The 11,698-nt window shown below is 53.0% G+C and overlaps 3 protein-coding genes across 3 annotated transcripts; 1 reads left to right on the top strand and 2 right to left on the bottom strand.

Moving 5' to 3' along the window:
* Positions 1 to 878: 878 nt before the first annotated feature.
* MONBRDRAFT_10318 (uncharacterized protein) lies at positions 879 to 3,169 on the top strand (the record flags this gene model as incomplete). Its single annotated transcript, XM_001748070.1, has 6 exons — positions 879 to 1,886; positions 1,990 to 2,107; positions 2,282 to 2,600; positions 2,728 to 2,794; positions 2,886 to 2,930; positions 3,035 to 3,169. The coding sequence occupies 6 exons, from the start codon at positions 879 to 881 to the stop codon at positions 3,167 to 3,169; spliced, it is 1,692 nt and encodes a 563-aa protein (XP_001748122.1).
* A 318-nt stretch (positions 3,170 to 3,487) lies between these two features.
* MONBRDRAFT_33521 (uncharacterized protein) lies at positions 3,488 to 8,044 on the bottom strand (the record flags this gene model as incomplete). The annotated part of the gene is made up of 19 exons (XM_001748002.1): positions 7,638 to 8,044; positions 7,413 to 7,550; positions 6,958 to 7,018; positions 6,781 to 6,873; positions 6,608 to 6,681; positions 6,438 to 6,512; positions 6,091 to 6,144; positions 5,897 to 5,956; positions 5,741 to 5,808; positions 5,599 to 5,657; positions 5,308 to 5,483; positions 4,952 to 5,134; positions 4,655 to 4,828; positions 4,467 to 4,526; positions 4,248 to 4,370; positions 4,088 to 4,173; positions 3,868 to 3,922; positions 3,726 to 3,793; positions 3,488 to 3,626 (listed from the first exon to the last, which is right to left on the bottom strand). Exons 1-19 carry the CDS (start codon positions 7,914 to 7,916, stop codon positions 3,488 to 3,490), a joined length of 2,025 nt encoding a protein of 674 aa, XP_001748054.1. The 5' UTR covers positions 7,917 to 8,044.
* Positions 8,045 to 8,902: 858 nt separating this feature from the next.
* On the bottom strand, positions 8,903 to 11,584 carry MONBRDRAFT_27633 (uncharacterized protein; the record flags this gene model as incomplete). The annotated part of the gene is made up of 14 exons (XM_001748001.1): positions 8,903 to 9,036; positions 9,134 to 9,297; positions 9,371 to 9,414; positions 9,498 to 9,569; positions 9,678 to 9,784; positions 9,899 to 9,976; positions 10,186 to 10,199; positions 10,303 to 10,390; positions 10,521 to 10,587; positions 10,697 to 10,821; positions 10,910 to 10,947; positions 11,043 to 11,095; positions 11,214 to 11,352; positions 11,448 to 11,584. The coding sequence occupies 14 exons, from the start codon at positions 11,582 to 11,584 to the stop codon at positions 8,903 to 8,905; spliced, it is 1,260 nt and encodes a 419-aa protein (XP_001748053.1).
* Between the last annotated feature and the right edge of the window lie 114 nt (positions 11,585 to 11,698).

Here is an 11,698-nt window from a genome sequence, read left to right as displayed (position 1 = left end):
AGAGAGAGAAGAGAGAGAGAGAGAGAAGAGAGAGAGAAGAGAGAGAGAAGAGAGAGAGAGAGAGAAGAGAGAGAGAAGAGAGAGAGAAGAGAGAGAGAAGAGAGAGAGAAGAGAGAGAAGAGAGAGAAGAGAGAGAGAAGAGAGAGAGAGAGAAGAGAGAGAAGAGAGAGAGAAGAGAGAGAGAGAGAAGAGAGAGAAGAGAGAGAGAAGAGAGAAGAGAGAGAAGAGAGAGAGAAGAGAGAAGAGAGAAATAAGTGAGAGACACACACAGAAAAGAAAGACACACAGAAAAGAAAGAACAAACAAAAGAGCAGAATTAAAGATGTGCGTATGAAGCAAAATAACGTAAGAGTCGGTGGCTACGCGTCTGCATATACTCTTCAGACGACGACATTAAGTAACAAGACTATTCAAGTATACATGACTATCCAGCAACAGTAACCTCATCAACAACTACAATAACCTAATACAGCAACAGGGACAGGTTATGACGTGTTGAGCGAATGGATGCGTTGAACCAACATAAGCACACCCTACTGTCAGAAGTATATGTTGAAAACTGTAGTTGCACTACTGTTTCTATTGGCAACACAAAGTGTGATAAATGTCAGTCTATCGCTTCTTGTATTCTCTATTTTTCTCACTTTTCGATTTTTTTTTTTTTTTACGACGACGACGACTTTGATGCCTGCCGATGCGCTGCCTGTTTGCTTGCCTGCCCGCCCGCCCGCCTGCCTGCCTGCCTGCCTGCCACTTGTGCAGCGTTTTACTGTGACGTTATCATAACACGGTTGTGGAGGGGGTTTGAGGGTGGGTAAGGAGCTGGGGGCAGCATGATAGCCGCAATGGATGGACAGTCACTCGAGCCTCCTGCCACCATGGTGGTCCCCGAGCGGAAGCTGGAACAGTTTATCTTCGAGTTTCTGTCTGATCCTGAGGTCTTTGATCGTTGGTCCAGCCGGCTCACACGCATCGAGGCCGGCGATTGGTCCAACACCGACTCGGAGGTTGCCGCGGAAGCCACAGCTGCGGCACGGCCAAAGACACCATCCCAGCTGAGCTCGCCCCCCGTAGCCCGTGCCAGCCCGAGCAGCGGCAACAACGGCAGTGCTGCTGGTGCCTCCCCCAACAGCCCCGTGGCTGGCCAACCCCTATCTCGTCGCATCATGACCGGACCCGCCAATGGTGGCGGCGGCGCTGGCGGCCCTCGCGCGCCACGCCGCTCCACCGACCTCGTCTCGCCTCGCGCTCACAAGCGCTTCTCCATTCCGGGTGACGCTCACAGCTTCGTGCCCCCATTCTATCACAAACCCCACCGTGGTTCGCTCTCTGAAGCCGACGCGCATCTCCTGGACGAGCTGCGCGATGTGTTTGACGGGCCTCACACGGAGCTTGTCCTCGATGACCTTGAAGCCATCTGCCGCGTCCTGGGCGTTTGCATCTATTTTGCCGCCGACCTGGCTGCAGCTTGTCGACGCTTCAGCGGCGCCCAGTCCATCACACCCCACATCCTGGACGGGTTTTGGCGCAGTCTGGCCAGCCAACACCACTCTGAAAGCGAGAAAATGGTGGCCCTACTTGTGTACGCCAATGACGATGACTGTCCACACGTGGATACCACAACCCGCGCCATAACCGGGTTCATCAAGGCCGTCGAGCCCAAACACTGGCGTCGCTTTATGCAGAACGTGATCGATCGCCACCCTGGCCTCGAGTTTCTCATTGATTCCCCCGATTACCATGAGCGCTACATCGACACCGCCATTGCCCGTATCTACTACCTGGCCGATCGTAACTGGTCTCGGATCTTAACCGCCCGCCAAATCGAACGCTCCCCGCTATGTGCCATCCTCGAATCCTTGGAGGAGGAGTTCAACATCAACAAGGTACATCCGGTGGTCTCATCGACCCCTCCTTACCTGTGTTGTCCCTTGCCTCGCCTTCCTGTTTTTGCCTCTGACTCATGATCGCCGTGCTCGCCTGATTTAGGAACAACGCGTCTTCTCCTACGAACACTTTTATGTCATTTATACCAGTTTCTGGAAGCTGGACAAGGACCACGATCTCAGCATCTCCCAGCGCGAGTTGGCTCTCTACGGTGATGGCGGTTGGTCCTATTTACATCCTTGATTGAGTTCCTTTCCCACAAACACTCGACCAGGCTCCAACCCATACCCCATACGTCGCGGTGCCTTTGAAACCAACCAGCTGCCGCGATGTTCAAAGGTCTCATTTTGACACCACTTCTGTTGCGCACTCGCCCCTGTTACCCTCGGCACAGGCCTCTCCTCTTTGGTTCTGGATCGGATATTCAGTGGAACAGTGTTTTCAGCGGACAGCACCGACGAGGATATGGCGTATTGGGACTTTGTCTACTTTGTGCTCAGCGAAGAGGACAAAACTTCAGCCCAAGCGGCAGAATACTGGTTTCGAATCATGGATTTGGACGGCGATGGCTGCCTTTCCATGTTTGAACTCGAGATGTTCTACGACGAGCAGCTCAATCGTCTCGATGAACTTGGAACTGAAGCCATGAACTTTAATGATATGCTCTGTCAAATTCTCGACATGATCAACCCTCGCAGCCCCACCATCATTCGGTCGGTTGGCGTCTGATCTCATTCTTATCTCATGACTGCGTTCTTGCGTTTTTGTGCGCCCGGCTGCCTCCCCTTCCCCTCCCCTCCCCTTCAAGTCTGCTCACTATCCCCTGCGCTCAATTGCTAGGCTAATGGACATTAAGCGCAGTGGCAAAGCCAAGACTTTCTTCAACACCTTTATCAATGTCAACAAGGTATGGCACGCCATTATCCGCACTCTTGACCCCTGCCTCTGGCTGACCGCGGTGTGACACGCTCACCACCCATGTCACCTCGCGCGTGCAGTACCTGTATATGGAGGAGAATGAAGCCAGTGATGACGAGGAAAAGGTATGCGTGTGCCTTCTCTGCTATTTCCTAATCTTGGTTTTGATGCGATTGCGATCAAGCTCGGCGCGCGCCTTGACTGTTGTGCACCTGATCTCTTGGCATAGATCACCGACTGGGTGCGCTTTGCACAACGGGAATACATCTTCCTCTCCTCTGAGGATCCCGATGACGATGACGATTTAGACATGGACGCTACACTGGATCGCTTGTCAACCCGCAGTCCGCTCCTGCTATACTAGGGCCCATATTGCTCTGTGATCATTGCATCAGTATTCATCTCAGCCCTGGTGGGCTGTTCGTGTCATCTTATATACCCTCTATTATCTCCACGCCTTGGGGTTTTCTGACTGTCGTGCCAGGATATACTTTCTCCCCAGTGCCCGAGTCGTCTCTGCTTGATAACTGACTTCAACCTTCTTGCCATAGTAACAAGAGAGAAATTAATAAGCACAATGCTTATGGGGTACATCTGACTGGTCAAAACCTAGCAGCGGCCATTCTGACGGGCAGATCACAATGTCAATTATAACTCAATGAGGAGCACATCACCCCTCTCGTCAGTGAGGAAGGCTCTCCTGCAGATAGTCCACATAACCGTCCACAAATCCGTCCACGGAGGGTGGCTCAGCCATGCATCCCTCTAGCAGTTGCCATGGCGACCGGGCTCCACCCTGTGACAAGAGCTGATCCCGAAGCCTGTCGAGTGCAAAAGCATTCGTGTCGCCCACGTCCACAAACCCATGATGAGATCATTATGCTCGAATCGAGCGAATCGTTCTGCCTGAGAAAACGCACCGTTGACCGCTCGTCGTGGATTGAGGGTCTGCCCTAAACATGTGCTGCCACAATTTGGCACTGATAGCCTAGGAAACCCACAAAGAGGTTGAGGTGTGAACACACAAGACTACAGCGACTGCCACCACAGCTGATAACCTACATTACAGAGTGAGTACGAATAGTAAAAGCTGCCATAGCTGCTCAGGTGAAAAAATCTGGGAAAGAGCAACAGGCACAGTGGACTGCAGTGAAGCTGTGCCGGAGAAAGCAATGTTGGAACAAAAAAAAACAAAACTAAAAAAAAGGTGGAGCGTTCCAAGGCAAGAAATCTGCTGCGCCGCAAAATCGAAAGGCGGGCCAACGTGTTAAGGGGTGCGTACCGTGACCACACAGGCACGCCATCAATGCGCGCATAGCTGTGTTCATGCCAAACTTGTTCAACCAAGGCTTGCGTGGCCGCGTAGCTCTAAATCAGCGTTGGTCATGAGGGTCACACATGCGAAGAAAGCCATCGTGTGCCTCGGGGGCAATTTCACGAACCTGCGGCGGCTGACGGTGCAGGTAGTGATCAATCAACGCCATAGTCAAAGATTCGTTTACGTTCAGGATGTCTGCGGCGCGCATCTCTGCCTTGTTGTGATTGAACTCGTCCTCTGACACCGGCTACAGGCAGATGACACGGCAGTGAGCTCAATGGCATGGTCGTAAAAACAACGGCTTGCAGCCCTTCCACCACTTCAAACCCGCCCAATACCATACTTGATTTGTCAAGCTGTGCCGAGCAAACTGCTCCACAAACTCGTACTCTGTTGCAAATTTCTACACATGTCAAGCGTACACAATTGAGCAAGGAAAGAAGAAAGGTTCAACGAAATCCTCAGCACCTCGCGGCACGATGGTTGTTGCCAATCACTGGGCTCATGTACGACTGAGTTTATCGTACGCACCTCAAAAAGAGTCGATGGTACTTCGGCAAAGTCAGCAGCCACACGAGTGCCCGAAATATTTTGCAAGCGTACACTCGACAGAATTGAGTGCATCACGTGGCCAAACTCGTGAAACAATGTCACACACTGTTGCAGGCCCAATGGCTGAAAGCGATTCATGGGCACGCCAAGCGTCTATACCAGAAAAAAGATGACCGGCACAACAAGCGAAAAAAAAAAAAACATATAGTCATCAGCAAGAACAAGAACAACTGCACTGCTTTCATTAGCAAGAGAACATCGAGCTGCACCACATACCACGGCCAAAACGGGCAGCTGGCGAGACCAATCGTGATGCTCAGCACGCGCCGATTGAATGTTGAAGTGAACGGCGTTGTTGCGTTTATTATCACGTCGGAAAAAGTCACAGTAAATCACGCCCACCAATTGATCATCCAACTCGGACACAACGTGCAGCTTGATGACCGATGGGTCCCACACCTGATACAGAGAGGGGAAAGAGCAAACAAGCAAATCAGGGTCGGGCCCGGATGTCGTGCATTCAAATGTGAGCAAGCCGCTTTCCGCGCCCTGTCGCCGCTGGCACGAGAGTAACAGGTGCTATGTTGTCCCTATGTTCATTTTGGCAGTTGCGACGATGGCAAGGACAGCACCTCATTTGGCAGAGAAGCCACAGGTTCAAGTCGCAGGCCGAACAGGCGGCGCACAACCAAATCAATGCCCTCCATGCAGGCCCCAAGGCTAAGGTAGGCGTTCATGCCCGTTATCATGCGCTGTGCCCTCGCCTGACGCATTACAAACGGTGCGTCCCATGCATTGAGATGGTGGCCTACGGGGAAATCGTGCAAGTGAGGCAGTGGGGGAGTTTTTTTTTTTTTTTTTTTTTGTTTTTCTTTTACGGCACACGAGTTGCGCCGAGCTCATGCCAATGCGAGAATGCCGACCGGAGAAGCGCGCATCGTGCAAAATGGTGCCCAAGTACTCGTTTACAAGAGGCCGAGTTCTAACGCGGTCAGTCAATGTATTAGTGTATTTCGGAGTATGGAGACGCAGGTATTCGACAACACAAGATCGCTCAAAACAGACTTGCGACTAAGTTCCAGGAGAAAGTGTTCAATGGAATCTGGCTCGCGCAGCATCAACGTCTTGGTGACCTTCATCATGCAGCATGAGACAAGACAAATCAGGGTATCAAGGTTGCGCCGTTGGTCAAAACGCCTTGACTTGGTAATAGATACACACCTGTGCCAAAGGCGAATCGAACTGGGAGAGTTCGGCAACATGAAAGCGACTCTCCAACAGCTACATTGTCAAACAAAGAGTGAGTTGGCATGCATCAACTGAGAAAGACGGTTGGTGACCCTTTTAAACAATCGCTTATTATCAATGTGAGGGGTGTACGGCACGGTGGGAACTTTCAACGCTTCTGAACGCACCGACAGCAGGGAGGCGTTGGTTGTCGCGTCGCTTTGATAAAAGGTGCGAAAAAGCTACGTTCGAGACGCGAATTCAGCGTCAACAGACCGACAGGGCACAATCCAGGAAGCATCGCCGTATCAGCACCTCTCGAATTTGTCGTGTACACAGACAGAGACACAGACACAGACACACAGACACAGACACAGACACACAGATACACACAGACACAGACACACACGCACACACAGACACACAGACACACAGACACAGACACAGACACAGACACAGACACAGACACAGACACAGACACAGACACAGACACACACATGCGCGCACGCTTGAACGGAAGCCTTGAACCAAATACCTGTTCGCGGATACTTGAGTCAGCCACGCGAGCTGGGAATGTAGTCGAGTCGGTAACATTGAGAATCAGGTCATCCTGCTCGAAGAAAGAGCGCAGTGAGCATGATGAAAGCACGGCAAGTCGACGGCGAGCTCGGTCGCCGTGACACTCAAACACATGGAAGCGCGTACGTCATGGGTGGCAGTGGCAAATTCCCGTAGGGCCGGCACCTGGCGTCGGGGTACGCGCACCAGCTCAGTGGGACCTGGCGGAGTGTTGGTTTTTTAGTGTTAGACGTGTGCCGCAGCTGCATGGATGGTGCGTGCGCAGGGGGTGACTTGACAACGGGGACTTCACGACGTACGATGACACATGTGTTCAAAGGTGAAGCTGGCTTGGTCGGACGCAGCCTTGGCATCAATGATAGCCAGTCGCTCTGCTTCTGGTAGATGGATACCTAGGTCGAGCAGCTGGCAATGAGGTTGTGCAGTAAAAACAGGATAAAAGGCGCAGGTGCAGTTTAAAGTGCAAGGCCACACACCACTCGCTTCAAAGTCAACCACCAAAGCATCACAGCTGGCAGCATCCTCATGGTGACTCAACTGTGCGAGGAAAAAAAAAGTGAGCAACGACGTTGGTGCTAGGTGACTCGAGGAGCAGGCGAAGACGCGATGTACGAGACCTTGTTCTCGCAGCTCTTGACTTGTTGATACAATTCTGTCCCACAGGATTTGGCAAGCGAGACGCCGTAAGATCATTCGGGAGCTCGAGCAGCTTGATGCCCCTGCTGTCTCGTGCGGGAGAGCATGAGTACCTGGGCGTGCGTTGAGCTGTTCCATGTAGGCTCCTAGGCTGCCTTCAAGGTCTTCAATGAGGCGGAGGTGGTCCGAGTTTCCCAATACCTGTGTTGAGCACGGGGTGAGGCTGAGGCACCTCAGACAACGGCAGGTAGGATAAAGGGCAGGGCATTCGTTGCTTTGGACACGTCATGCAAACCTGGCGGAGAAACTGCGTCAAATCGAGAATCTTGCAAAGCTCGTTGCTGATATTGTCCATGTGATAGATGATGTCGGGGCTTCCGGCTGGAAGCTGCAGAATGGTATTGAGTAGTTCCTCGGAGCGCATAAAGGCTGCCTATATATGCAGGAGTTTCAAAAAGTGAGGGGTATGAGGCGACGCATGGTCGGTGAGGAGTAGTCAGGCCTGGTGCAATCTGCTGACGTTGGTGGCGTTTCGAAAGGCCTGAGGCTGGAGCACCCCAGCTGTCAGCAAGCTTTCATCGCGTCGGCTGGCGCTCGGAAGCTCTTGGCCAGCGGGAAAGTTGAGGTCAAAGACATCCCGCAATGTGCTGGCTGCCCGTGAGGTCGCCCAGGATGCTGACGCCTGTCGTTGCCATGCCATGCATGTCCCGGCAGTCCACTGTCCCGCGCGGGAAGAAGCCAGTAGGTGATCCCATGCTGTCGGCCGCGGCAGAGCCCGCGCTGCGGCGAGCCGCTGCATTCTTCCAAGCGCACCCTAAAAGCGGCTCTCTATGCGCCTCGCAGCCACAAGACCAGAGTCACGCAAGCACTTGTCCACCTCGTTCCCTGCTCCACCACCAGCTGCCACTGCCATTCACCCCCTCTCTCTTGTCCACACAACCAGCTAAATGCATTTTGTGTGTGTGTGTGTGTGTGTGTGTGTGTGTGTGTGTGTGTGTGTGTGTGTGTGTGTGTGTGTGTGTGTGTGTGTGTGTGTGTGTGTGTGTGTGTGTGTGTGTGTGTGTGTGTGTGTGTGTGTGTGTGTGTGTGTGTGTGTGTGTGTGTGTGTGTGTGTGTGTCAGTGCAGTCTTTCAACGACCCTGTGGCGATGAGCGACAGCTGGCCGTCTTTCGCGGATTGATGGTTGGTCAGGCTGTGCTTGTCCCTAGGCATGGTGGTGTGACTGTGGATACTGCAGAGCTCGTGCAAGAGCGGTCTCCAGCGCCCTGCACCACACCTGCAGCTGCCGCACCACCCCGAACCTTCACATATTCCTTGGCTCAAATGCTCGAGATTCGTGAGCTGCCCACCGCCCAACAGCCCTGTGCTGTTCGCCTACCTCGCCCCATCTACCGGAAACAGAGTCGGACGCCTGGTCGGGACCGTGCTGCCCGACCAGCCAAGCGGACCCATCATACAGTGGCCTCGGATGCAGAGTAGAAGCTTCTCGGGTCAAGTTTGGGCCATGGCACCACTCGACTCCACGAAGTGTTGGGTCGCAGTCAATGACTTTTGGGCGCTGCGCGCCGCCATGCAAACTGGCCATGCCACCCAACTTGATGTTTGATCGTCCAATTCGCGCATTTTGTTGGCATGCTCAATGGGTTAGCGATACTTTTTCCCCGATTATGAATGTCGGAATGGCCACAAGCTCACGACGTGGCGTTTTAATCGACAACCAAGTTTTTACGTCGCACGTTGCATACACATGGCAACACCTCCATCTTATTTAGCACGCGAGGTACCCTAAGGATTGGGCGTCCACCATTTGGCAAACTCTTGGTGCAGCTGCTCCAGAAGTTGCATCAACACTGGTTGCAGTGCAGGCTCGTAGGCCAGGTTCTCGTTCTCAAAGTCGTCAAATGCAGATGGGGCCATACCTAGAACATGAGCCACGACATGAGGGCAATCCGATCAGCGAAAGTTGGTTCTCCGATGATGCAAAGGTAAAAACCTGTTGGCATTTGATATCCGTACCGGTGTTGTTGCGATGATCATAGAGTTCGAGCCCGACTGTTTGATTCCAGTTTGGGCGCAAAGAAGTACCATTCCATCGCACCCATTGGGTGAGCGCCCACTCCTCTGTCCTCATGCGGTATCCCATAAAGTCAAATCCCTCTCGATAGGTCCAGTGACAGTCGCTGTTCAACAGCGGCACGTCGGTGAGTACCGCATCTACGGCGGTGTGACATTCAGCGCCTCGGCGATACAAACCTCATGGATTCCCAAGATACGGTTTGGTTGTTCTCATCGCCCGGCTGCAAAGTAGGCAAGCTTGCATCAGCTTGCAGACCCCCAGCTCAAGGAAAAAAGCAAGTCTTTCACTAGCGAGCACACGCACTTTATTGCCTGATGGATGCTGGGTGTTGTTCTGCCAGCAGCGAGGAAACTGGGACAATGCGACCTTTTTCACCTGTGAATCAGCACCAAGCGCAACCCATGGTCATCGGTTCCACCCCAAAGAAGCTTCAGCACGAAATTGAAAACGACCAAGGAGCGGGGGGGAGCAACGCGAGCGTACGCTGGTGGTCGGATCTTCCAACACGGGTTTGAGTGAGGTCCCACCCAAGTACTCGCCAGCGGCACCGGTGGGGAGTTGGAGACCGGCCAGCTCAACCAAGGTGGGGTCTAACAAGTGGCAAAAGGGTACCAGAAATCACCATCTCCGTTTTCCGCTTGCCAAATACGACCGCAGGCGCAGGCACATGCATGGGTGCAGGTACTGCGCTCTGAATCACTTACAAATGTCCACAACCTCGGCCAGAGCGTTGGTTATTTTGCCCGTCGCATTGGGCATGAAGGGAGCTCGCATCATAAAGGCTGTCCGAGTTCCGAGTTCAAGATTACTCATTTTACACCACATGTCAAACTCGCCCAGATGCCATCCTACCAAGAAACGTCGACAAGCAGACAGGTGGGATGGGAAGGGGCAAGACAACCAAGAGCGGGTTGAGGGTCAAGAGCACAAAGCAAAGCTCCACAACGATCCATCATTCGAAATCAAACTAAGCTTCTGCGATGAGTCATACCGTGATCACCCATACTATGCGTCAAAATCACAGCAAATCGGCACGCAGATGATCACATGAGCCGCAAATGTCGTGTTCGCTAAGTCTCGCACAAGACTATTCGGCCGGGCGACGTACACAAGCACAATCGTGTCATCGGCAATCCCTTCGGTATCCAGCACTTGTAACAAATCCCCCATCAAAGAGTCAATGTAGCTGACGGCGGCTGCCGATGTGAGATGGACGATAAAAGACATGTGAGTCCTGCATGAGTTTGCATTCCGAAGGCTTGCAGCGCGCAAGCACAAGTTCTTGCGGTGGGATCTGCGCCAAGCTTGATATGAGATGCAACATACCATAGTAAGCACGACGCATTTCGCCTTGATGGCTTGCGAAATAGTCGCCCTGGTCCAGCGGTACACCCTGCGCGGGCCCGATTGCACGTTGAGGGACGTTGCGAAGATTATCATGACAAGAGCCATCAACAACATGGGCCTTCCTTCGGCTTTTAGTCGCGATTGCTCCTTCGTACCCAGCCGTTGGTATCCCAATAGGGATGGGACATTTCGGCGCAGTCGTGAAAGTGGATGGCTGGTCGGTCAGCCGGCCAGGCCTGATGTGTCGCCTCGGTAGGGGTCTCCATAGCGTCATAAAAGGCTGCGCAACGCCCCAAGCGTGGCATGATGTCAACAAGAGAAGTGCAGGATGGGGTGGGGGTCAGCAAGATGTGCTCAACCAGGCATACGTTTGGGAATGATCCAGGGCAAATGGGGTCGGTGATAGCTGTTTGGGAAAGCATTGGATCAGCGTGTGTGGCGATATCATGGGGCTAGGCAGAGAGCAGCCAGCGCACAGAAGATGCGCTTACGAGCACGTACCCTTGGCCTAAAAAGAAAGGCTGTCCTGTTTCGCGAAAGTTTTTGGCAGCAGCCTGTTCGCGGATCAAACCAAAGTATCACACGTATCATTGAGGAAGGCAGGTTTGTCACCAAGACATATTATGACCAAAACGCCACAGCAAGCTCAAAACCAAATGACAGAGGGCAGACCTGGAGGCGACTGGCCGCCTCGGCATTGTTAATCTGATCTTCCAAAAGAGCACCCTGAGAAAGGTCCCACAAGCAGTAGTGGGCCGTGTCGTTGGCACCACAACAATTGTTGGGGCAGGCATTGGTGCCGTTTTCACCACTACTCTCATCAAAACCCAGTCCATGAGCCCGTGCAGGAGCAAAGCAACAGGCTCACAGTCACTTCTTGGTATCCCAATCTCCGTTGCAACTCACTGGACATTGAAGAAAGGCCACGGTGACCCATCCGGACCAGTCTGCGACCACGAACGCGGCTCTGGTCCAGAATAGCACATTGCATGAAATGGACAGCAAGACCGGAGCCATTTCCAAGAGGCAAACCCAGTGAGCATGTGTGCGAAAAAGCAAGCCAGCAGTGCAAGGCCCTCCTGGTCCTGGTTGCATGAAGATGTTGCATACCATCCTGCCGATAGGTTGAGAGGTCACGGGCGGTGAGCCTTTAGTCC

This window comes from Monosiga brevicollis, genomic scaffold (assembly GCF_000002865.3).
Source record: "Monosiga brevicollis MX1 MONBRscaffold_20 genomic scaffold, whole genome shotgun sequence".
NCBI classification, from domain to species: Eukaryota; class Choanoflagellata; order Craspedida; family Salpingoecidae; genus Monosiga; species Monosiga brevicollis.
This window is presented reverse-complemented; position numbering and strand designations above follow the sequence as displayed.